The 24,951-nt window shown below is 50.8% G+C and overlaps 3 protein-coding genes across 8 annotated transcripts in view; all 3 read left to right on the top strand.

Moving 5' to 3' along the window:
* LOC142890388 (glutamate receptor ionotropic, NMDA 1) overlaps window positions 1-10,842 on the top strand; it is a 32,856-nt gene extending 22,014 nt beyond the window's left edge. For 2 of the 5 annotated variants that reach the window (XM_076029367.1, XM_076029369.1), the window contains 7 exons: window positions 953-1,114; window positions 1,567-1,676; window positions 2,479-2,624; window positions 2,888-2,938; window positions 6,270-6,296; window positions 6,889-6,999; window positions 10,236-10,842. In XM_076029367.1, the coding sequence (XP_075885482.1) occupies window positions 953-1,114; window positions 1,567-1,676; window positions 2,479-2,624; window positions 2,888-2,938; window positions 6,270-6,296; window positions 6,889-6,999; window positions 10,236-10,304 (676 nt within the window). In that variant the 3' untranslated portion in view covers window positions 10,305-10,842. The remainder of the gene's footprint in view (window positions 1-952; window positions 1,115-1,566; window positions 1,677-2,478; window positions 2,625-2,887; window positions 2,939-6,269; window positions 6,297-6,888; window positions 7,000-10,235) is intronic. The other 3 variants (XM_076029371.1, XM_076029372.1, XM_076029368.1) reach the window with 2 other exon arrangements.
* Window positions 10,843-13,742: 2,900 nt separating this feature from the next.
* On the top strand, window positions 13,743-21,637 carry LOC142890389 (ectonucleoside triphosphate diphosphohydrolase 2-like). Of its 2 annotated transcripts, none has more exons than XR_012927072.1 (9): window positions 13,743-14,062; window positions 16,134-16,251; window positions 16,863-17,013; window positions 17,168-17,327; window positions 18,644-18,871; window positions 19,152-19,421; window positions 19,659-19,778; window positions 20,429-20,591; window positions 20,668-20,803. XR_012927072.1 is itself a non-coding variant. In XM_076029373.1 (9 exons), the coding sequence occupies exons 1-9, from the start codon at window positions 13,940-13,942 to the stop codon at window positions 20,878-20,880; spliced, it is 1,518 nt and encodes a 505-aa protein (XP_075885488.1). In that variant the 5' UTR covers window positions 13,745-13,939; the 3' UTR covers window positions 20,881-21,637. The 2 variants fall into 2 exon arrangements, 1 of the variants encoding a protein (XP_075885488.1); XM_076029373.1 differs by having other exon boundaries at window positions 13,745-14,062; window positions 20,457-20,591; window positions 20,668-21,637.
* Window positions 21,638-22,177: 540 nt separating this feature from the next.
* Window positions 22,178-24,928, top strand: phpt1 (phosphohistidine phosphatase 1). The gene is made up of 3 exons (XM_076029374.1): window positions 22,178-22,545; window positions 23,755-23,882; window positions 23,959-24,928. Exons 1-3 carry the CDS (start codon window positions 22,380-22,382, stop codon window positions 24,049-24,051), a joined length of 387 nt encoding a protein of 128 aa, XP_075885489.1. The 5' UTR covers window positions 22,178-22,379; the 3' UTR covers window positions 24,052-24,928.
* The last annotated feature ends 23 nt before the right edge of the window (window positions 24,929-24,951 follow it).

Here is a 24,951-nt window from a genome sequence, read left to right as displayed (position 1 = left end):
GCTAGCTCAGTGTTAGCTCCACAGCAGGCACAGTTCCGTTACCCCCCTCCCAGCTATAGCTGCCACCATCACAAATAGCCAACCTAGGCCTAAAGCTACTGTCTGCTATTGCTAGGGATGATAGATAGATGGAGGGATGGATGGAGGGATAGACTGATAGATAGATAGAATGATAGATGGATGGATGGTGGGATGGTTGGATAGATGGATAGATAGATAGAATGATAGATAGATAGATTGATAGATAGATGGATGGAGGGATGGATGGATGGAGGGATGGTTGGATAGACGGATAGATAGATGGTTAGATGGATAGATAGATGGATGGAGGGATGGATGGAGGGATAGATGATAGACTGATAGATGTACTATATTGATCCCAGATTGGGACGCTACACTGTTGCAGCACTAAAAAAACACACAAAACAGTACAAACAATAAAGTATATAGTAGTTACAAAAACATCTGTTATATCTGTTATAAATGTACCAAAAAGTGTGGGCGTGGCCACAGGGAGTGTGTGTGGGTGGGGGGGCATGGACCACTGGACCAGATGGAAGCGGCAGGATTTACTGCAGCGTTCGATCTGATCCGGGTCCATCACTTAGTAGGGGGGTGGGGGGGGGGGATTGGCCACGCCCCCACCAGTTTGAAGGTCACACTGACACCTGGAAGAACCTCATTGATGATGATGATGATGATGATGATGATGATGGTGAGATTCTGAGGGGGTGAGGGGGGGCATTGGATTTCATTAGGGAGGGGGGAGGGTGTGTGGGGGGGGGTGAAACGACCCACCCCCACCCCTCCCCCCTCCCCCTACCACCACCACCACAACCGCAACAATGTGTATGTAAATCATTGTACTGTCGCACCGTAACCCCTCCTTCCCCTCCCCCACCCCCACCCCTCCCCCACCCACCTCGCCCCCTCCCCCTCCCCCCCCCAACAGCAAGCTGCATGCTTTCATCTGGGACTCTGCGGTGCTGGAGTTTGAAGCCTCGCAGAAGTGCGACCTGGTGACCACGGGAGAGCTGTTTTTCCGTTCGGGCTTTGGCATAGGCATGCGCAAGGACAGCCCCTGGAAACAGAATGTGTCCCTGGCCATTCTCAGGTCTGTCCCAGCAGAAGCTGCACCACCCGTACCAACTACTGCTCATTGATTTCCTGCTTTATTGCTTTATTTCCTCTTCCTTTTTGCTTTGGTTCTTCTTCTCCTTCTTCTCCTCGGTTACACACTGGCCCTGCGCGGACATGCAAGCGCTGCCTCAGTGTCACATCTGCTCTCTCTGTATCTCCTTCCTTCCTTCCTACCTTCCTTCCTTCCCTCTCTGTCTGTCTGTCTGTCTGTCTGTCTGTGCCAAGTGTCTGTCTGTCTGTCAGCTTCCCCGCAAATCCTTCTGTCTCTTCTCGCGCTGCTGCCGCCTGTCTGGGAAAAGTGAGCCGAGCCGAGCCGAGCCGAGCCCACCTCGTGCCACCGCCCGCATTAACTTTGTCACCTCTTCCCCCCCGACCCCCCACCACTCCCCTCCCCTCCCCCCCCGACCCCCTCCCCACCCTTTGCAGTTCTCATGAGAACGGATTCATGGAGGACCTGGATAAAACCTGGGTGAGATACCAGGAGTGTGACTCGAGGAGCAATGCCCCGGCCACACTCACCTTTGAGAACATGGCAGGTATGGTCCCCCCCCCCCCTGCCTCTCCCATCCCCCTCCCCCACTGCCCCCCCGCCACCCCCGCGTGAGCGTTCAAAGTGATTGGACAAAAACTGCAGTGGCGAGGTACTGTAGCGTCTTTTTGTCCAATACCTTTGCAGAGAGTCTGCGTTTTAGAGTTGGCTGGGTGGGTGTTTGTCTAGGTGGGTGGGTGTCTAGATGGGTGTCTGGGTGGGTGTCTGGGTGTCTCGGTGGGTGGGTGTCTGGGTGTCTAGGTGGGTGTCTAGGTGGGTGTCTGGGTGGGTGTCTGGGTGTCTAGGTGGGTGTCTGGGTGGGTGTCTGGGTGTCTAGGTGGGTGTCTGGGTGGGTGTCTAGGTGGGTGGGTGTCTGGGTGTCTAGGTGGGTGTCTGGGTGGGTGTCTAGGTGGGTGTCTGGGTGTCTAGGTGGGTGGGTGTCTGGGTGTCTAGGTGGGTGTGTAAGTGGGTGTCTAGGTGGGTGGGTGTCTGGGTGTCTAGGTGGGTGTCTGGGTGGGTGTCTAGGTGGGTGTCTGGGTGTCTAGGTGGGTGTCTAGGTGGGTGTCTGGGTGGGTGTCTGGGTGTCTAGGTGGGTGTCTGGCTGGGTGGGCTTTAGGTGTGCAGTGAGCTGTGTTTCTTGTGCTGTGTCTTTGTGCGGTTGTGTGTTTTTTTTGGTTGAGTTGTTCTCCAAAGTAAAGCTTTGCGCCCCCTAGCGGGAGGTTGGGGTGTGAAAGAGAGGAGGACGCCCCCTGGAGGAGGAGTGTCCTGGCTGTGGCTCACCCTCTCCCCTTGCTGTGGCTCTCTGACAGGGGTCTTCATGCTGGTGGCCGGGGGCATCGCGGCAGGGATCTTCCTCATCTTCATCGAGATCGCTTACAAGCGCCATAAAGACGCCCGCAGGAAGCAGATGCAGCTGGCCTTTGCGGCCGTCAACGTCTGGAGGAAGAACCTGCAGGTAGGACACGCCCCCCTGTCCCCCACCCACCCCTCCCCTCCCTGAGCCCGCTGCGGAGGGGGCGGGGCCTGTGGGGGGCGGGGAAAATGCGTCCCGGTCTCGGATCTGGAAAAAGCAAGCGTGCCGTTGCTTCCAGGGGCGGAGGAGGGGTCTGGGGGCGGTGGAGGGGGGGGGGGGGGGATCGGTGGGGGGGTGGCGACCCTGTGGTTGGTTCCTCCCAGTGTCTGCAGGCCAACGGCGCCCGTGTCCTCTTGTGTCTGCAGGACAGTAAGGAGGCCTGTGGAAGTCAAGCTGTGGCTGGGACCCCCTCCCTAGTATGTCACAGTAGCACCGCCATCCCATAATAAGCACCCACTGAGGGAACCAGTAGATAATGACGCTGACCCGCCCTCACATGATAAACTCCCAAATAAGGATTTTCACCATCCATGTCCACAGCATGCACTAGTCCAGGGGTGGGCAAACTACGGCCCGGGGGCCATATGTGGCCTGTTAGGCTTTTTCATTTGGCCTTGAAGAAATTGTATTTAACTGCTGTATGTCCTCCAAGTGTGCAGTGTTTTCACAGTCAATTCAATAAAGAGCCAAATACCATGATGGTTCTCGGAGGTTCTAAGGGGTTCCGGGTCGTTCCGGGTCGTTCTGGATGGTTCTAAGAGCTAAACACCCTGGTGGGGCTTCAAAAACACTGATTTGGTTGCTTTGTTTTCTCCATAATATCGATGGTAGATGGTTTCCTCCTCACCAGAACACTGCATCCATCTGCTGCTGCTCCGCTACCCCCCCCTCTGTAGAAGCCTGTGTGGCCCCAGCAGTCAGACCGTCGGTCCACCCCTGCACTAGTATCTTCTGAGCTGCTGCTCTGGCGCTTCTTCTTCTTATTTTCCAGATATTATTCATTGATTTATTGATTTCACTTCATGCGGTCAGATGGTTCTGCCAGGAAACGTTACTTTCGACGCAGTAAAGAACCAAAGCAGGGGATCGGATCGTGCACTGGCGCCATCATTGATTTCCTTCATGCAGCCGGCAGCAAACAGCACAAATAGAGCAGAAAATTCAAATCGATGCGGTCACTGTCCCACGGTGTGAAGCTCAGGCTGCCTCTGCGGGGGCTCCGTCAGTCCGTCCGTCTGTCCAGTGGGTGTGAAACCGAGCGGTGCAACGTGTCTCCGCTCCGCTGCACTCGTGGTTTCGAGCCTCGTTGACGCTTTTTGGTTTTTAGGCTGGCGGTGTTGGAGACGAGCCGCCACCTGGAAACGTTTGCTTCCACTGCTGCAGTTCAAAGAGCTGAAGTGCAAAAGTGCAGTGTGTGGCTTCAGAGACGCTCACATGGGGCCTGCAGTTCAGGGCAGCTGGGCTTCTCTTCTTCTACACTATTACACCTTTGTTGCTGTTTCACCTTTCATCTGTGAGGGAACTCTTGGAACTCAGCCTTGCAGAGGCTGCTGGTGTCACATGACTCGTTATCCAAGCCAGTGTCCATGTGCTCGATTGACCCAAGCACCCAACATGGGTTTCCAAACTGCAAAGAGTCCAGTTGCTTTTGAATCAACTCCTCTGTCCTCTGATCTCTGCTAGCTGGCTAGCAGAAAACCCCACAACAAACAAATAATAATTAAACGATGCATCAAAGGTCCAGTGTGGAAGATTTGGTTATAAATAGGTTAATGAAAATGTATACTGGCAGCACAGTAAGAGTGATATGGTTTTTGGTTCAATAAGCAATAAGGGTCTTCAATCAAACGTGCTGTCAGAGAATCCGTCTCCTCTTCAAGGCGGCGTTGCGACTTGCGTCAAACACGACAAACTGCGTGACCGCTACCACGCTAATCATGTGCTAAAATGCGAGGTGGTTGGTCTGCACGCTGGCCTGGTCCTGTTGACCGTGGGTTTGGCTTTGGTGCGTTACAGTGGTGGGAAGTCAGTAAGTGAGACCACACAGCAGCTGTGCTCAGAAATAAATACATATACCAATGTTTTCTTAAAATGATCCATTCAAAGTGTTACTTGAGGCAATGCAGACAGCAGGTGCAGTTTACTGTTGCCCTGCTGGACGTGTTGAGGTAGTTCAGGCGTCTGTCTTCAGTGGAAAAATCAATTTTTTCATTTAGAGAAGAACGATTCAGAGTGCGATCCGTTTGAATGAGAGAGAGAGAGAGAGAGAGAGAGAAAGAGAGAGAGTCTTGTGGTCGTCCAGTCAAAGGCGGCACCTTTAACTTTCCCTTGACAAACACTGGTCGGTCAGAAGCTGTGCCAACGTGACAATCATGATGATGTCATGATGGAAACAAAAACAAGAAAGAAACAAACGGTGGAAGCGAGCTGTGGGTTTTTAGCTGTGTTGCAACACAGTGGCCCCGCCCTGCTGGTTGCAGTGTGCTGGTGCAGGACCAGGGAAACACAGCCCAGCGAGGAGGATTCCTACAAGGCCACGACTTCAAGTTCCAGTTTTCCAAGAGAGACGCACACTCCAGCCAGTCAGCCAGTCAGCCAGTCAGTCAGCCAGCCAGCCAGTCAGCCAGTCAGTCAGCCAGTGAGTCAGTCAGCCAGCCAGCCAGCCAGCCAGCCAGCCAGTCAGCCAGTCAGTCAGCCAGTGAGCCAGCCAGCCAGCCAGCCAGCCAGCCAGCCAGCCAGCCAGTCAGCCAGTCAGCCAGCCAGCCTGGGCTCTGACTCTCCATCTGCTAACACTACATGTCATCTTCCTACAGGGGGCAGTAAAAGGTTCTTTAGTGTCTCTCTGGGCACTGAGATCAGCTGATGTCGCTGCCAGCGCTCATCTCCGCTGCTCCAGAGGCCTCTTCACGCTGCTCGCCACCTGACGGCCATCAGTCATTGGTGGAGAGGGTGGGGTGGGGTGGGCGGATGAGAGCGAGAGACGTCCTGGTTGCCGGGGGAACAGATGTTACGACTGTGTCTCGAAAACAACACAACAAAAAAAGCCGAGTCATGTGACCCGATGAAAGGGGAAGTACTGCTGGGGGGCGGGGCAGGGGGGAGGAGGGAGGTAGGGGGTGGGGCCAGCACTGGCCAGGATTGGTTTCAGTTTGTGTTGACCTCTTCCTTCGATGTCCCCTCCCCCTTTATTTCCTCCATCCATGAAATGTTTCTTTGGTTGTTGTTGTTATTTTTGGCATGTTGAAATTCACCCCACACTGCCCCCTGCTGGCCCCTCCACCTCCAGCCGCCTCCAGCCATGTGAAGCTGCTGTCTTTTCATTACCATCTTCTTTTATTTGAGGAAATAGCAAAACTACAGTGCACAAATATTCTTTATTTGTGAGCCAGTTGGGTTGCCGTAGTCAGGCCGTCATCCTCCTCTTCTCCACCGCTCTTCATCTCATCATCGCCATCTCATTCCCTCAAGTGTGGGGTGAATTTCCATTGTACCGCCAGCAGGTATGATGACTGGATGGGCTTTGATCAGCTGCTCTGCACTCCTTTGCTTTAGCCTGCTTCTCCTTGCCTGGCTTTGGATGTGGACGTTTGCTTTGCTCCTCTTTTTCTTTCCTTCTGACTTCCTTTTTCGTTGCTCCACTCTTCTTGGTTCCTTTGGCTTTCGCTTTAAGGAGCTGCCATAAAGTGATAAAAAGCAAAATCAAGTGGATGGAAATTTATTTTCCTTTTCTTTTCTCCTCCTATGCAGCCCTCTTCCTCTCTAGAGACTCAGGATGTAAGAATTCCTTAATATGAGTTCCTTCTCTTGACCTTCTTCTCTTCTTTTGTAATCTTGCACACAAACACAGAGTTATTGTGCAGAGAGTAGCTGTGGGGGCACTCTGATGGTGCGAGTGAGTGAGTGAGGGGGGGGAGGGCGGGGGGAGGGAGGACACTGTGATTGGCCCTCCATCATTTCTGAATATCACCATTAAAAGCTGCTTCTCTCCTAAAACACTGACACCACCAAGAGTGAAGCCAGGCAGTGAGGTGTGTGTGTGTGTGTGTGTGTGTGTGTGTGTGCGTGTGTGTGTGTGTGTGTGTGTGTGTGTTGGGGGGGGGTCGCTGACATCACTCATTCCAGTGCATTTCAAAGGTGGATGAGGCCACTGCACATCTCCTGACTCCGCCTCCACGCACATTGCCACACCTCTGATTGGCCCAGTCCCACGACACGCCCTCCCTCTACCCTACGTAGCCGCCACCCAGCGAGGTTCCGCCGGTGGTTCCGCCGGTGGTTCTGCAGAGTGAATGGGTGCGAGTGGGTCCACGCTGTGTGCAGCCCAGCCAGAGGACGTGAATAATGTTTCTACATATATTCGTTTTAGGATAGGAAAAGTGGTAGAGCAGAGCCCGAGCCCCAAAAGAAAGCCTCTTTTAGGTCCATCAGTACCACCCTGGCCTCCAGCATCAAGAGACGTAGGTCCTCCAAAGACACGGTAAGGAGTCCAAGAAGCAGCATCTTCCTCCTCCTGCTCCTCCTCCTCCTCCTCCTCCTCTGTCGCTCTTCCTCTCCTCCTGCTCTGTCCTCCTCTCTAATCGACATCTCCACCTCCGAGCGAGCCGACAGACTGCGCCATCCATCTCCACGCGCCCTCTGCGCCCTCTGCCACCTGTCTGTTCGTCCACCATCCGACCCAGCAGCCATCAGCCATCCCTCACGTAGCGCCCGTAGGCCCCCTACAGGCCGGCAGGGGTCAGTGCAGGAGCAGCAGGTCAGGCCAGGCCAGGAGCAGGGTGGGGGAGGGGGAGTGGTGTCAGTTTGCAGCAGTCTGCCAGTGCTGTGTTGTGGTGGCTGCACTGCCTGCTGCCTCTGGGCTCCACTTGGATTCTCGCCACTGTGGCAACTTTCTCGCCAGTCTTGTGATGCACGTCGGCGTGCGTCCGCGTCCTTCAGTCTGTGTCGGCGTCACTGCACTGTCCTTTCTTCTGACTGGCTGGATTGATCCTCTGTGTCCTCATTGGTTACTTGCATCTTTCCCGCCCGAGACTTCCTGCTTTTCTTTTCTCCCTCTCAGCCACCGTTGGTTTGGCTTTGGGTTTGATCCGCATGCGCAGGTGTCGTCCTTTCTGTCCTTTGTTTCTGTCATTTTGCTCAACTCCATTCCCAAGGTCGTCAGGGTGGCCGTCCGGCCATCTGTCCGGCCGTCCTGCGGAGGCAACGACCGCCGCCTGTCTTTACTTTCCAACGTGTCTTTTTCAGGATTACGCTCTATGAATTGTACTTCCCCTCCCCCTTTTTTTTGTCGCTTTTTTTTCCTATTTTCTTTTTCATGATGTTAATTTCTCAGTGTGTCCGTGGTTCTGAACTGTGCGTGCCTCTTCCAGGGTGTGTTTTCAGGTGGCCCAGGCGGTGGCGCCAGCGCAGACTCTCGCTGCGTCCTGACTACGAGCTTTTCTCTTCCCCACTTTACCACTGTGCTCCTCTGCTGCTGCGGCGCAGTCAGAGTGTCGGCTTTGGCTCCGCCCCAGTCCACAACAAGCAACAAAAAGACACAATTTAAAACAAAAAATAAATAAATAAATTAAAAAAACGGTGCTGCTTGTTGCAGTTGGGATAGTTGTGCTCCACAAGCTTGGAGTGCAGTGACAAACCAGTGACCCGCCATAATGTGGCCAGCTGCACTGCCAGACGTAGCTGGCCGCTCACCAAATCTGCCATGAAACTGCAGCAAATAGAGGGAGAGAGAGAGAGAGAGAGAGAGGGAGGGAGGGAGGGAGGGAGGGAGAGAGAGAGAGCGAGAGCAGTAATCTCTAGTGATAGCGTGCGGCTAACGCTGTGTTTTGACTGCGTTTCCCAGGGGGGATGTAGCCTGTGGAAGCTAAGCTAACGGCTAGGACAGCGGGATGGTTTTATTTTGCGTGTGTTTTGATTTGATCTCCTGTCTTCTTCTCTTGCTTCCCTCCAAAGGAGGAGAGTTTCCTCAGTATAAACTCCCTGGAGTTTCCTCAGCAGCATCAAGGGTAGCTGGGGGACAAACAGAGACGGAGTTGATGTTATTGTCCCTGTTCAGGTTTGGATGGTGGTTTTTGGGGACCACCGGTACAGCGGGGGGTGGGTGGAGGGGGGGGGGTGACTGAGTATCGCAGGGCTTTACCCTCACAACAGCAACAACAAGCTAGCAGAAGATCCACCATCCTCAGTCTTTGACCATTATTTTGATTTTATATGAATGTTCTTCTTTTAATATTGATGGATATCAATGGAAGTTAAGTGTCAGTGTCCCTCACCCACATCCACACTGCTCCTCTCTCCCCCCCCCCCGCAAGCATGACGCCCACCACTGCGACTGTCACGCCCGTGCAGGCTGGCAGCCGCCAGCCTCTGTAGCCCAAACACCTCTTCTGTGAGCCGCTCACTGTGGATGTGTTGGCCCAGTGTCTCTCTCTCCCTCTCTCTCTCTCTCCCCCCCTCCCGCTGGGGCAGAGGGGGGGGGATTTGCGTCCCGTTAGCGCCCCCTCAAGGTACCACATGTGAGAAGAAGCAATAGCGTGTGTTTGGTGGGTGGGGCAGGGGCTGTAAGCGACGATGCAGGGGGTGGGGGGGCGTCCACTCTAAACTCAGTGTGGGTGCTCCCCCTGTCTGTCAGCATGTTAGTTGCATCAGCTGAGCTTCTGAGGCTGGTGTGAGTCACAGGAGAGGCTCCTCAGTCCCTGAAATAAAGCAACAAATAGAAAAACTTTGTTTTGCTTCTGTGACGTCGTCGCCCTTCCCTGCAAAATGATTTGAATTCCTGTGATTTTAATGCCTTCGCTGCTCCAATCCCCCAATTCTAAATGAATGAAAGCTGCTTCTCCAACCTGACGACTGCAGTTGGCAGCCTCGGTGTTTTGCTTCAGGACACTTTTACCTCTCCAACTAATTTATTCACCCCCCCCCCCCCGCCAAAAAAAAAAAGAAAGAAAGAAAATTAGGCCACTCCACACAAAAGAAAACTTGCATGCCACTATTTATACTTGAGAATTTGGAGTTAATGTTTCACCAGCCTCAGCACAGTAGGAGTAAAAATAGCCGCCACTGTCTGTCTTTCACGCTCTGAAGACTCAGAGACTGAAGCACCTGCATGGAAACGGGGATCTGGTGCCCCCCCCCAGCACTGTATAATTCAACGCACTCTGCTTTAAAAAGAAGCACAAGCGTAAGAGTGTCAGACACAACAGCACTTTGAATCAGCCAGAAGGTAGAGTCATCTCCTGGGGGGCGGGGGGCAGGGGAGGGGGTGCCTGCCTTGCATGCTGGGAATCAGGTCTAGTGGGGAGAGGACGCCCATGCTGGAGGAGAAGAACACTGCTGATTCAAACGTGCTGTTGTCCAGCAGCAGTGTGTGAGGAACCTGTGTGTGTCTGCGCTCCACCAGCACCCCCCCCCTCAGGCACGACCACAACCAATATCTCATAGCTTCACACTTTGACGAGTGAGACGACAGAACGCCGTCGTGCCTGAGACGGGCGGTGCCTGAGACGGGCGGTGCAGAACACACCTGTGTGTGCAGAGGTTCCAGGTGTTCCAGATGTGCTGCTGGAAGCCAGCAGACGCAGAGCCTGCGGTTCAAAGAGAAAGACGGAGAGAGAAAAGCCAAACGCAGCACTTCTCCACACGTGACTCCCTGTTGTGTCGCCCTCTCCAAACTCCGCCCCCCGCCCCTCCCCTCCCTGTCTCTCTCCACCCCTGCAGCAGTACCCGCCCACTGACATCACGGGCCAGCTCAACTTGTCCGACCCGTCTGTCAGTACGGTGGTGTGAGGAGGAGAGGGAGCCGCCTGACGCCAGCTTCCGACGGAGAGAGGAGAGGAAGAGGAGGAAGAGGAGGAGGAGGAGAGGAAGGAGAGGAAGGAGGGAGAGAGAGCGACGCCTGGGTTTCTTCCACCGCCGACGCAGAAGCTTGGGCCCGGCGCCTTCGCTCGGCCCAGCGGCCGGCAGGGAAAAACAACAGCCAGAAGAAAACACTGAACTTTGCACCTTTGCTTTTTCTTTTCTTGAAGCCGCAACGAGCCGGCGTTCGATGTTCCCGGGATTCCTAAGCATGCACACCAAGGGTCCGTCCCACACGCACTCTCTTCCCTCCACGTGTACCAAGCCCGCTCGCTCGTTTAGCCGCGTTTTCTGTCCTTTATACTCACGCAGGTTTAGTTCCAGTTGAAAGTAGAAGCGACTGGCAAACTTCCCAGTCAGCTGTGTGTCTTTAGCAGGTTTAGTTTGGTTGTTAGAGCGTAGTTTGAGCCACTGCAGCCACTGTACATGACATCACTTCCAGGTTAGCAGTGAGATGCTCTCATCCTTCCTTTTCGAGACGCAGTGGAAGAGATGCTGTGAGCTTCAGTGGATATTCAGTATTTTTCTAATAGACACATTGTGTTTTTATCGACACTCTTGAGATTTCTAGATGAGATTTGTTTGATTGTGAAGCACTCATTGGCCCCGCCCACTGGGACGGCTAACGGATGCATGCGTGTGCTTGACCGAGAGCTTTGTGCTAAATCTTGACAATGAAACTGATTCTTATAATTCTTGTAAAAAATGTAATGGCTGTTTAGCAGATTGTGTATTCACCCCACCCCCCACTCGCCTTTAATTTTCTACTAATCTGATCAGTGCATGTTGCTTTGTAATAAGAACTCAGAACAATCTGTTTTAACAATAGTCCCACTTGTTGATGTGAGGAGCCACCAGGAGCCTCAGTGCAGTCAGGCTGCTGTCTCTGCCTCTGGGGACGCCCCGCCCCCTCTTCCTCGTCCTCGTCCTCTTCCTCTCTGTCCTGCAGCCACAGTCTTTCTCACTTCCAGTCGTCTCAATGGGGTTGCATCAAAGGGCCACGTTTTTCCAGCCAACCAGCACTCGCTCCTTCCTGTAAAACTTCCAAAAGTGAACTTTTGCAGGAAGGAGTCGGAGTGAGTTGACAGCGAGCGCTCCGCTTGTGGGCTCCTCTTGGTTGGCTGTGAAAAACAGGCCGTTTCCCAGGTTCTGGAGCTGAGAAATCGCTGCTGCCGGTCGACCGTCGCGCCCGTCGACCGGCTCCGCATCGCACTTTACGCCCGGGGGTCTCCCAACGTGGAGAGACTGGACCAGCGCCAGATACTGACACTGACTCCTGCGCTCTGCAAACCTCCCTTTTATATCACGTCTGACAAACAGTGACGTCTTTAGAAGACAAACTGCGGCGCTTTCAAACAGCCGCACCATGTGAAACTGAATTGGGTTCCAAACTTGACTCGACTTTGCCTTTGTCCGGACGCTCATCCTCGCCAGTGCATGCTTGCGTATTAAGTATCAGTGCTTTGGTTTGTTTTTTTTAGTTTTGCTTTTTTGGATGCCCAGTTGTCACTGGCAACCGTGTGAAGCCGCGTGAAGCTCAGAGTGGAAGGAAGCTGTAGATGAGGTCTGCTGTAGTGTCGCTGGGGGGTTCATGACCTCAGCTGAGAATGTTGAGATGAATTGTAATCAAGAAGCGTACACAAGAGCATGCACACACGCAGATATGTACACGCAAATAGAAAATGTCAAAGTGGTGGATCACTTCTTTTTCTTACAAATTCCAGAAAAGAACTTCATCATGTTTATACGACTGTAAATAAAATGTACTTCCATTGCCAGACCAAAACAACCTGGCCTTTGTCTGTTCTACTTTTTATTGATTGCTTTATCGTTGAACCTGAAATCAAAAATATAACTCAGATAAAGCAGAACCCAGCGGCCACAAAGTGATCTCCCTGCGAAGCCTCCAGGACTTCCAGCATGGTCCCTGTCACACTCAATAGCATCCTGACTGATGAGTGCCGTCCTTACACTCTGGCTGTCATTGTGATTTAATGACAAGCCTACTAAAAGAAAGCTAGCGGGGAGGGGGGAGGGGGGGGGGGGTAGAGCTCCATGTCAGGTGTGATCGCTCGGTTCCTCTCTGGCAGGAAGATGAATGTGGCTGGGAGAGGATTGAGTTACAGCTGCATGTTGGATTCATGAGCTGCATCTTCCAAAAGACTGACAACTGCATCACAGGGACGACGATTATCTGCAAGCTGTACATTGGTTAAAAATGTGGTGTTGGGCTGCAAACACAGGCAGGAGTGAACTGAGCAGCAGCAGCAGCAGCAGCAGCAGCAGCAGCATCGAGTCAACCTCAGAGGAGAGAGCAGAGAAATCAACATTGAAAGGTTCAATATTAAATCCTTATGCAGAATATTGAAGTAGGAAAAATGTACAAACTTGTTTTCTGAGTTAATGTGTTGGTTGCAACGCTCCACCTGTCACCAAACAGCAGCATTAAAACAGGAGCTTGACTGTGGATGAAGCACCGCTGCCCTGCTGATGGGTTGTGAATTAAGACCACACCCACTTCTGTAGCCACACTGTTTATATACATCTGTATTTAAATACTATCCACTCTACTGCCATGGTGGTTCCACCCAAATCGCACTTCCTGCCTCCACCTCTGATCCAGGTGGTGCACCAGGTTCCTCGACTGGAGCTGCTGCTTCACACTGAAGAACCTGAATCTGCTGCTGAAAACAACAACTGTGACAAACCACAAGGAGCTGATGGAGTTTCTGCTGCCTGAACAAACTGAGACCCGATCACAGAAGAAACTAAAACATCAACTGCAACGAGACATTTTGTTTTTTTTCCCCAGCTGCGTCATGCATATGCTAATTAGAATATGCAAATTAGAATACAGGAAGTGCGGAATAAACAAAACACGCAGCTCTGAACACCTTCACTGTGTGTGTGTGTGTAGCCAGTGCAGCTGTGTGTCGCTGCAGAGTGATGAGGAGCCCTTGTGCTACTGGGCTGAGGTGGAGTCAGTCAGTCAGTCAGTCAGTCAGCTTCTCCTGCAGCCTCCACTGAATGTCAATGAGCGGCTGACAACAACCAAGCAGCTCCACACTGGACGTGTTTCCCTGTGTGGCTCCGGTAGCCGTGGAGCTGCTTCCATTCACCAAGCTTCTTCAGGGAGCATGGATGGAGGGGGGGAGACATGAATCCAGGTCAAGCTTCGCCTGCTCGGGTGAAATGTAAAACAGGAGGCGAGGCGGCAGGTGAAGCGTGAAGCGGCTGTGATTATCTGTCCAGCCGCGCAGCCGGCAGGGAGACAGACAGACAGGCAGGGAGACAGGCAGGCTGGCAGGCAGGGAGACAGACAGGCAGGCAGGCAGGCAGGCAGGCAGGGAGGGAGACAGGCAGGGAGACAGACAGACAGGCAGGCAGGCAGGCAGGGAGGGAGACAGGCAGGGAGGGAGACAGGCAGACAGGCTGGCAGGCAGGCAGACAGACAGGCAGGCAGACAGACAGACAGACTCTTGTTCCTCTCGGCGCGACGGCTCCTGGTTCCCGGAGCAGCAGGACCCCTGCGAGCCTGGATCTTCTCCTGGATCTTCTCCACCCTGATGGCGCTCCACCTGACGGCGCACCACCCCGCCGTCCCCACCGCGCTGCTGCTGTGCGGACTGGCCGTCCTGCTGCTGCTCTCGCTGGCCGCCCAGGACCTGCAGCAGCCGCCCCGGTTCATGGTAGGCTCGGGCTTTTGTATTTGGACTCGGTACCAGGCAGTGCGCGCGGTGCCGACGTGACGCTGTGGCAGACGGCGTGCTTGGGTGGAGGAGGAGCTTTCAGATGCCTCGGTCGCTCCAGCAGTCTGCAAGACTGGCGGTGTTGGTCTTCAAAGTTGAGAATAGTGGAACTCGAGAGTGACAACAGCTTCCATACCGCGCGACTTCTCTGCAATGTCAGCACCCAGTCTCTCAATGCGTTGCAGCAGTGTTTGTTTCACAATGTTTGTCCTGCTCAGCTGAAGGCTTAAAATGCGGCTTTGAAAGCAGTTGGAAGGAAGCAAAAGATAAACTTCAAGTCCATAGTGTCGGTGTGTGTGTGTGTGTGTGTGTGTGTGTGTGTGTGTGTGTGTGTGTGTGTGTGTGTGTGTGTGTGTGTGTGTGTGTGTGTGTGTCAGCCAAAGTAAGGAAAATAAACACTTGCATAAATATTTCAATAATTTATTCAGACATCACAAGATTAAAACAAGTTACCTTTGACCTCAATAAGAACCTTTATGCACGGAAGTACTTTCACAATAAAATATTTACACAAGTTTTTATTTTCCTGCTGTGTCTTGAATGGTCGTGACCAGAGTTTCAATTCTTCTCCGGTCCCATCATCAAGTCCTGCTGTCTTCTGTCACGTCTAACCTTGACTTCTGTAACCCGGGAGTTTCAGACCAGACACTGTCTGTCTGTCTGTCTGCCTCCCTGCCTGTCTGTCTGCCTGCCTGCCTGCCTGCCTGTCAGTCTGTCTGTACACTGACACTGTCAGTCTGTCTGTACACTGACGCTGTCAGTCTGAAATTCAAACACAATGTCTGAGTTCAGAGAGCTTCAATAATTCTGTTTCATCTCCCTGTTGATGCTAAATGTCACAGGTCTCTCACCTGCTGATGCTGAGCTTCAATGTACGGTCACTGGAACCCTCTTTCATCCGCGGCCGTGTGGCATGCACTGTAATAGCTTCTAACTGCCACTGAAATCAAAGTGTTTTTTCAAACGAGTTGTCAGCCAGTCAGGGTGTAGGATGGGTTTGTTTACAGCTTGCAGACGGTGAGACAGTGCTGCAGTTTTCATGGTTCATCACGTAAAAATACCATGTGATGAAAGCTGAAGCAGTTTGACGGAATGCTGCTGCTGCTGATTCAGTGCTGAGAGCAGTGGAGGGACACCAGCAGCGCCATCTATTTCTGCCTGGATTTATGTGTGTGTGTGTGTGTGTGTGTGTGTGTGTGTGTGTGTGTGTGTGTGTGTGTGTGTGTGTGTGTGTGTGTGTGTGTGTGTGTGTGTGTGTGTGTGTGTTGGTGTAGGGGGGCTTCCCTTTCACATGCCTTCTCACTTTCACGGCGTGCCAGTGTAACATGCAGTTGGCCTGTGTGAGTGCGCAGCAGTGTCAGCGCCGGTCCTGGAACACAGTTGCCTGGTGACCTGCACAATGTGGAACACACACACGCCTTGTCTCACAATCCAAGTGTTTATTTATGATGCCAATGTTTTGATATGTTGCCTGAACTGACTTGTGGTGCGTTGCATCATCAACCGCTCACTCACACTCACGTGTGTGTTTGTTTCTTCCTTTGTGTGAAGACGAGGGAAACGGTTGGGGGTGAGCCTCCGCATGACGTCAGCACCACTTCAGGGTTGCTTACTGTGCCAATGGTTGGATATCGTTAAAGAGTACATATACTGTATGTGAAAGTATAAGGTGGGGCTCAGAATAGATTAGACTTCCAGACACTATCAAGAGAACTGAAAGAATAATATGAATAATATGCTAATATATGTAATTGGTGCAAACCATTCTACACATTCCATATATTTCTGTCCAAACATCATCCAAGTTTACTTTTCTCACTTCTTAAAATATAAATGTACACTAACTGGCTGATTAAAGATACATTCACGGTCACTGAAACATAACACGAGTATCAGAATCCTGCATGTTTGTCTGTAGACAAACCCAGTTGTCTCATCTCAGCACGTCTTGACTTTATTGTCCCTCTTCTCTTCACTCATTCATTTGTTCATTTCCACTCTTCCCCTGCAGTATGGGATTGTGTTGGATGCTGGGTCCTCACACACAGCTCTGTACATATACAAGTGGCCAGCAGGCAAAGAGAATGGCACAGGTGTGGTCGCTCAGCACAGCGAATGTCAAGTCAAAGGTATTTATCCACTCGTCCCACCAAAATAAAGTTCCTGTTTCACCTTTGCTGAATTTATATTGATTAGCTGTCTTATTTATGCATGTGTGTGGTCATGAGTTGTGTGTGTGGATGTATATGAGAGGTGTAAGACAGTGGTGAAGTTTGCTATGAGTGTGACAGGAGCTGGAGGTGGAGCTGGAGGGGGGGTGGGGGTGGATGATGGATGGTGATGGACAGGCTGCCTGATGAGGTGGGACTGGAATCTCTGTGGACGATGATAGTTGGCAGGAGACGTTGGGATGAGAGCAGGGAGAGGTGGAGGTCTGGAGACCCTGGAGCAGAGATGAGTCAAGGTCAGCCACTGCAATGAGAGGGAGCCAGGAGGAGGAGTGAGCTTCCAGGAGTCTCCAGAAAGAAGGTGGAGGATTCCTGGTACTCTGGTACTCTAGTACTGTAGTACTGTAGTACTCTGGTACTCTACTCTGGTACTCTGGTACTCTAGTAGTCCGGAGCAAGAGAGAACGTGCATCTTGACCTTTAGTGTGGGTGTGAGTTATTGTGTTGGCGTGCGTCTTCCTCTAGAATGATGCGGGCGAGACTGTACATGTCAGTGTTCACCCATCACCCAGGGGGAGGCATCTCCAGCTACGCAGGCCAGGCAGGAGCAGCAGGACGCAGCCTGGAGGCGTGTCTGGACCAGGCGCTGAAGGCCGTTCCCAGGGAGAGACACCTGCTCACACCTGTGTACCTGGGAGCCACCGCCGGCATGAGGCTGCTGCAGTGAGTCACTCAGTGTGTGCAGTGGTGCTGTAACTCAACCTTCCATCACTGACAGAGAACAGTTGAGGTCATTAGAATGAGCACTTTGGAAAGACAACTGACGCAATATGGAATGGGACCGTCTTCTTGGCTTTGTCTTCTTTCCTCCATCCAGGATCTCCAGCCCAGAGACATCATCTCAGATCCTGCAGGAAGTGGGACAAAAAATCCAGTCCTACCCTTTCAACTACAGAGGAGCCACGATTCTCAGTGGCCAAGAGGAAGGAGCGTACGGCTGGGTGACGGTCAACTACCTCCTGGAGAACTTCATCAAGGTGCCTCCTTCTGCCTGGGACATCAAGCAGAGAGTCAGGAGATCATTCATCAAAAACAGTTTAATATGCGGAATCATGTTCACGGCGGCTGAAACAAGGGGAGTCGTTTCAGACGAGCTGCTGGCAAGAAAATTCTATATCCAGAGTTTTCTTGTGAGCAGCTCCAGAACAGCAGGTCCGTTTGCTGCCAAGGGAAGTCAGCAAGCAGTCATCAGATGAGGAGAAACATGTTGTTTGATGCCAAAGTCGTCATTGATATATGACGTGAATATTTATGTGTGACTGGATGTAGGGTGACTCTGTACGATGGTGGCTTGTCGTAATCCCACGCACAAAGCAGAGTGGCTGCCAGCAGCCTGTAACAGTGAGGCTCTGGAACTGAACTGGCTGCCTCCATCATCATCATCTGGTGCAGCATCCACGCTCTCCACCACTGACTAGAAAGACAACAGACAGTCAGTCCTGATCCCTACATTGTTTCCTCGGTCCAACAAGCCCACTGCTCTGTGCTGAGACCTCACCCATGGTTCCCTGCAGCACCTCAGTCCAGACATGAAGGTGCAGGAGGCTTCTCATCAGCACCGCTCCAACAACCCACCCGCATGATGCAAGCTGGGGTCCGTGTAGCTCCTTTAAAACGGTGACTTCTGACACCTAGTGGCCATTTCAGTGCAGGTACACTCAGCAGACGATTTAGTGCAGTGGTCCCGAACCCTTTTAGCACCACGGCCCGGTTTAATGTGAGACAATATTTTCACGGACCGGCATGAACGCGCGATCGACAGTCATGTTGCTCGCTAGCTTGCTAGCTTGTGGGTCTATTCTCGCGGTAACGTATCAGATGACCGAGACAAGAGCCTTGACATGCGCCAAGAGTTGAGCGTTAGATGGACGTAACGGAGAGAATCCGGTCATTTTTCAAAATAAAATTGTTCACTCAGATAATGAATGAAACGGTACCAAATGAGCCACGGACCGGCACTGGTCCGTGGCCCGGTGGTTAGGGACCACTGCTTTCGTGGCTGGAATGTCCAACAGCTTGTTAACACAAATATGGAATGAGTCAGTTACATGTCAGCATGTCGTGTTCTTCTTTTTGCATGATGAAGCTCTACTGAAACCTGTAGATCCAGCAGTGCCAAATGCAAATTCTTGCAATTTCTGAACTGGTCTTCAGGTTGGGATGAGGAGTTTGCTCTCACTTCATGACTTTATTTTAAACCTATTGTGAGGAACAGCTGCAGTCAACATGACTTATGGAAGTACAGTAACCCGTGATGATGGTGTTCCGGTGGTTCCTTGTGCTCCTCCGGCAGTACGGCTTTGTGGGCCAGTGGCTGAGGCCTGGCAAAGCCACGGTGGGAGCGCTGGACTTCGGCGGGGCCTCCACCCAGATCACCTTCGCCACTCAGCAGAAGGTGGAGGACAAACACGACTTGATGAAGCTGCGTCTCTACGGCCACGACTACTCCCTGTACACCCACAGCTTCCTGTGCTACGGCCGGGACCAGGCCCTGAAGAAACTGCTGGCCCACCTCGTCAAGGTACAGCAAACTGTGGCCCGCAGTCTTCTTATATTTGCATCAGTAAGGTATTGATTGTCTGGTGTGAAGCTTTGCTCTGTTCCGTAGTTCCATATTCAGGTTGTGTGGCTCCATATAAAAAGGTTCACTCTTCTATCTGGAGGGAGATTTTTTTTCTCTCCAATAATATCAACATTGGAGCGAGACTTTGTCCCAGTTGTAGTTTTGTCTCCATTGAGGTGGATGATGTTCTTCCAAGTGTGCAGTGGAATGTCTCCCTGTGTGTGTGTGTGTGTGTCAGTCTCAGAACCACTCCGGGGGGGTCACTCACCCTTGCTATCCAGCCGACCACAGCACCACTCTTAGGCTGAGCAGCCTGTTCGCCTCGCCGTGCACGGAGCAGTACCGGCCCGAGCGCTACGAGCCGCAGGCCTCGGTGACGGTGCGAGGCAGCGGCCGCTACCAGCAGTGCCTGGGCAACATGTCAGCCATCTTCTCCTTCCACAGCTGCCGCTTCTCCCGCTGCTCCTTCGACGACGCCTTCCAGCCAAACGTCAGCGGCAGCTTCATGGTAACTGCAGTTGTTGCAGATGAACCCTCTCCAAACTCTCCGAATGTTACACACTGGACCTTTAATTCCAGGCTTCCTGGATATTGCACGGTGTTGAGAGTGTGTGAATGACAAAGTCCAAACACTCCTAGAATCAAAAAGGCCTAGCACATTTTTGTCAACAGGAAGCGGTGACGCCGCCGCTCGCCGCCGGCTGGTTGACTCTGTTAACCTCTGCTTGTCTCTGTGTGGTGTCAGGCCTTCTCCGCCTTCTTCTTCATTCACTCCTTCCTGGAGCGGGTCAGCGGTGTCACCATCAACACCCCTGCACTGCTGGAGCAGGCGACCAGAACTCTGTGCACCATGACGTACAGTCAGGTAGCCATGGCTTCCCTCTCTCACGCTGCTTCATTTCTGTACACCTGCGAGTCGTCTGGAATACACAGGACTCAGAGATTTAACACACAGCCATCCACTGTCTAGTAATGCACATCAAGTCCTGCTGTCATGTTTTACTCACTCATCTGTGACTGAAGTCTGCTGAATGTATAAAAGCTGTTTAAATGTATTTGAGCTCTTTATGACTGGTGGGCCACAGTGGGTTGTACAGTGTGCCAGAGGGATGTAGTGTAGCAGCAGCAGATGGATGGAGTGTTCTGGTGAGCCACCTCATAGGAGGAAACAATCTATCCTGAGATATCATGGAGGAAACATGTTGCTGTAATGTCAATGGAAAATGAAGCAAAGCAAAGTTGCAACCCAGTCAGTGTCTTTGAAGCCCCACCAGGGTGTTTAGCTCTTAGAACCACCCAGAACCACCAGGGTGTTCAGCTCTTAGAACCACCCAGAACCACCAAGAACCACCCAGAACCACCAGGAACCACCGGGGTGTTGAGCTCTTTATTGAAATGACTCTGGAAACACTGCAACCATGGAGGAGATGCAGCTGTTTGATGACTGACTGACTGTTACTTTATACTTGATACTTTATTGATCCCAGTTAGCCTCATTCCACTGAACCACTGCAGGCTCTCCTGTGTCCGTGTGTAACTGCAGCTGCTGGCCGTGGCCCCTGATGAAGAGTCTCGCCTGCAGGACTACTGCGCCTCCTCCGTGCTCGTCAAAACCCTCATGTTGGGAGGATACGGCTTCGACGACGAGACCTTCCCACACATCTTCTTCCAGAGGAAGGTGAGCAGCTCGTCGCCGTCGCATTCTGACGGCACAATCGCCCACTTGTTGCAACGGTTCCTCTGTGATGCTGCAGGCGGGCGGCGCCTCAGTGGGGTGGTCCCTGGGATACATGCTGACCCTGAGCAACCTGCTGCCGGCGGAGCGAGGCGAGCTGAGGAAGAGCCTGAGCCCGGCCGTGTGGGGAACCCTCATCGCTCTGCTGCTCCTCCTGCTGGCCGCCAGCCTGCTCTTCATCTTCCTGCACTTCCGTGATGGCAGGAAGGCAGGAAGTGAAAGCGTCATCTAGAGGCTGCAGTCAAAGTCCACCAGACCATCCTGAAAAAAAATTATCTATTTTTGGATTGTTCAGTAATTAATTATTGTTCAGCTAATTCCATTTTTTTTTAGTTTTTGACAAGAAGTAGTTGTATTTTTATAGAGTTTTGATTCTTGTTGAATTGTTCTTTGTCACGGACCAGTTGAACACAAGTGTCTGAACCTGGAACTATTTATATCTCTATACAGTATATACAGAGGGCTAACGTGTTTGTTTCATCATGACTTGGCATTTCTTACAAAAACAACAACAACAAAACAAAACAAAATGGCAGTATGATGGTGTGCTTGAGCCAATGGGATGTTAATATTGTATTTGATGGTGCCAAGATACTAAGTCCAAACACTCGGTAGTCAGGCAGCTACTGCAAGAGCACTGTCGTCATTTATTGCACTGTGTGTGAGGCTGTGTGCACCATTCACACTTTATCATTGGTGCTTTACTGGCGACACAAGGACTAAATGAATCTGTTGTTGAATTCAAAGAAGTTATTTTTGAAGACTTCAAACCAGTGGAAAGTGTCATCAGGGCAGTGAAACAGTGAATACAACTCCAAATCTCAGCTAGTTTGTTTGTCTGTAGAAAAGCTGACTGCTCAAAGCAATGTAACAAGAAGTGAAGCAGTCTACAGAGATTGCTTTTTAAAAACATATATATGAAAATTACTTTGTAAATATGCAGATGTCTAGTTTTGTGTTTTTAAGAATTAAAACATATTCCAAAGGGTCACAGTTTTGTCATCAATTTAATGGAAAGGCTGCTTCTGTTGTTCAGCTGTGCCAAAGAACACTGGGACTTCCAATACAAATTCCCATGTGTTCATTTGCATTTGCACAAATGGCAATAAAAAGGAATCTGAATCTGAATCTGAAAGAAATAAACATTATGGATTCCTTACCCCAGAATTTTACCTTGATTAAAAAATTTTCATGATGTTTCTTCCTTCATTTTCACTTTTCTACACAATATAGCATTTTTGTGATTGTTTTCGTGATATAATACATTTTTATCCACAAAGCTGGTTGAACATTGCAGTAACTAGTGAATAGTTTGTTTGAGAATAACGGTGTCATTAAATAATCAGCTACGGTACATGGTTTAACTTGTGTAAAATAAATGTTTGAACTGTATACTACAAATACCAGAATGTTTTTGTAGGTATGAATGGAAATATTAGGAAGCGAAATTCGACTGTAATGTAGCTTTTATTTTGAAGGCCTTGGCTGGAAATGAGTTTCACTAGCTTTTCGGTCGGAAAAAAAAAGCGTGTGACGTCACTTGTAGCGTGCCCTGCGTGTCGGTAGGAAGTGAATACGTCTTGCTGTCCAGTTTGCAAATTAAGAATTCGTAATTAAAGCCGTTGCAATTCGGTTTTATGCGCAGCTCGGAGCGGAGACCGCGGAGACGTTCAAAGCCCTGTGCTAGCTCTTAGCCTGTGTGCTAGCTCGAAGCGGAGCGGCTTCTATAAGATGTGCACACAGACTAAAGCTGCGGCTCTCATGGCCAACATCGAGCAGGCTGACATCGATCCGAGCGGCGTGTTCAAGTACGTCCTGATCCGAGTGCACAGCAGAGAGCAGGGCGACGACTCGGAGGTGGACATAGTGCGAGGCTACGGCTGGGCGGAGTACCACGGTCAGTCCACACCACAGCTAACGAGCTAACATGGCTACATGACACTTATTCATGTTCTGCGCTGAAACATAGGTGTCAAACTCTGGCCCAGTTTGGCCCGCACTGTCATTATATTTGGCCCGCGAGGCCAATACAAATTCACTGCTAGAGCTGCTGGCTCGCCGCTACTATGCTGCACGTGCAGCCATTAATACTACAACTCCCAGAATGCTGCTAGTATTTCAGCGCATCAATCAGGACAGGACGTTCATTGAAGGATATTATTATCATGACTTTAATTGGGTTATTGTTGTTTTATTGCTGATGTTATTAGTTATTGACCCATGGACAAAGGTTAGTGTTGTAAATAAAACTAAATAAGAGCCATGCGATTTTAATTGACATTTTATTTATTTTAATTTGAAATTTGATTTTGCGCGTATGCTATATACACTATGAAGTTATTGTACAGTGTATCGTACAGTTTGAATCCTTGTTTTGTCCCATGTTCAGCTTGTTTGGCTCCATATAAAAAGGTTCACTGTTGTATCTGGAGGAAGATTTTGTTGTTGGCTAATGCACAATTTGTCGGACTAATGGGAATTTCCCATCACACTCCACTGTGTGTTTGAGTTTGACTCTGCTGGCATGACGGCTGATACAGCCTCACCAGTGCGCTGCTGCAGTCAAGGCTCACAGTGTTTAGGTGATAGTTCAGTCTGGTTCTGGGGTTGTTGAGTTGACCCTGGGCTCATATGAAGTTCTATCACATTCATTGGACTTCAGTCTCCAACAGGTCATTGTGTTGCCTTTATCAGCTGACGTGTTTAACAACTCATCTTGCCTGTGCACTGAGTGCACATCAATGTTTATTCTACAGTGCATGGTTAATTTGACACATTTTGCTGGTGTACGACTAAATGCTGCGCTGCAGGTAAGGCTGCAAGTATCAGTGCAGTCTGGCACATAGAACCAGCACGGTTTTTGATTGACAGGCAGCTGCTGTTAGCAACTGACAAATTGTATTTGGGGAAAAAAATTGCATCGCTCGCTCTCTCTTTTTGTAGTTTTTTCAATGATATGCGTTTGTTAAGAATACTAAATTACATTATTAGGCATACTATTAAATTTATAGGTGAATGCACAATTGTTCATTTTAATAAGATTATTTTTATTTTTTATTTCATGATTAAAATGATGGCTTTTGCTGAACTGCGTTTTCCCTCCTAGCCGACATCTACGACAAGGTTTCTGAGGAGCTGGAGAGCAGCGGAGACCTGGACTGTGAGTGTATCGGAGGAGGCAGGATCAAGCATGACGCCCAGGAGAAGAAGATCCACGTGTATGGATACTCCATGGTGAGTCAAACGTCAGGCTGAGAGTTCAGTGTTGCTGATGCAGGAGCCCCAACCTCTGCTCTGCTCTGCTCTCCAGGGGTTTGGACGTGCCAACCACGCAGTCACCACTGAGAAGCTGAAGGTCCGCTATCCAGACCACCAGGTGACCTGGGACAACGAAGGATATTGAGTCGCGTTCCCAGAAGCCACCTGTTGGAACTCTTCTGTCGCTCGCTCTTCATGGACTCAAATTGACGCTGCAGTTGTGACCCCAAAGCAAAACGCAGTGACTGTCACTGTTGCCAGGAAGCTCCGTCACCCATCCGTTCTGTCTCACCCTGAAGGTTTACTCTCAGTTCAGAGTCGCCTGAAGTTTGTTGGAGAACCTGGAGTGACCGACGTGTTCTTGCAGGAAATCAGTGACTGGCCATTATCATCATCTGGTCTTCCCTTGTTAATGCCAAACACATCTTTTATGTTTTGTCCTATCAATGCCATATCCTGTCAAGTTATTAATGAATTACTGGTGAAATCATGTCTGGAGACCTGCTGAGTCTTTAAGTGCAAAGTTCCTTTATTGAACTTCCGGACATTAAGCTGCGTTGGTGAAGAGACTATGGAAGTTTAGTGGTGTTGTTTCTTTTAATGATGTGTTTGCTCAGCGCTGCCCTCTATGGTGGAGAACAGAACAACTGCTGAACTCTTTATTGTTGCTTATCTGCCTTCGGATCATCTGCAATTTCCTGTCCGTCCACTCCAAACTGCTGACGAATGCTGTTACCTTGGTTGCATGTGGGGTCAATCAGGCTAAACGGATGTGCGTCTGGGGATGTGTCCAGATTACAGTGTCCCAGAAAGCTTTGGAACACATTGACAGTGCGAGCTCGAGGGTCGCTGAATTCTTTAGACCCAGCAAGATGAGTCTAAAGTGTTCGGAACATCCAGATAAAAAAAAAAAAATGCATTTTCTGTGAGGTTGTAAACATGGTGATGGCGTGAACAGCTGTCTGCACAACGCTGGAGTGGACTGGAATCAACCTGAAGTGTTCATTAAAGGATCTGTTGCTCTGACTGCTTTCAAAGTAAAGTC

The sequence above is a fragment of the Nelusetta ayraudi genome, unplaced genomic scaffold (genome assembly GCF_046127955.1).
Source record: "Nelusetta ayraudi isolate G7.1 ecotype Tasmania unplaced genomic scaffold, CSIRO-AGI_Nayr_v1 ptg000026l, whole genome shotgun sequence".
Lineage (NCBI taxonomy): Eukaryota > Metazoa > Chordata > Actinopteri > Tetraodontiformes > Monacanthidae > Nelusetta > Nelusetta ayraudi.
This window is presented reverse-complemented; position numbering and strand designations above follow the sequence as displayed.

Excerpts from the sequence above, each read along its gene's own strand:
- LOC142890389 (XM_076029373.1), top strand. The coding sequence starts at position 13,940 with ATGGCGCTCCACCTGACGGCGCACCACCCCGCCGTCCCCACCGCGCTG. Across the intron at positions 19,422-19,658 it reads ACGTCAGCGGCAGCTTCATG|GCCTTCTCCGCCTTCTTCTT; the intron begins GTAACTGCAGTT and ends GTGTGGTGTCAG. Across the intron at positions 19,779-20,456 it reads GCACCATGACGTACAGTCAG|CTGCTGGCCGTGGCCCCTGA; the intron begins GTAGCCATGGCT and ends GTGTAACTGCAG.
- phpt1 (XM_076029374.1), top strand. The coding sequence starts at position 22,380 with ATGTGCACACAGACTAAAGCTGCGGCTCTCATGGCCAACATCGAGCAG. Across the intron at positions 22,546-23,754 it reads CGGCTGGGCGGAGTACCACG|CCGACATCTACGACAAGGTT; the intron begins GTCAGTCCACAC and ends TTTCCCTCCTAG. Across the intron at positions 23,883-23,958 it reads ACGTGTATGGATACTCCATG|GGGTTTGGACGTGCCAACCA; the intron begins GTGAGTCAAACG and ends TCTGCTCTCCAG.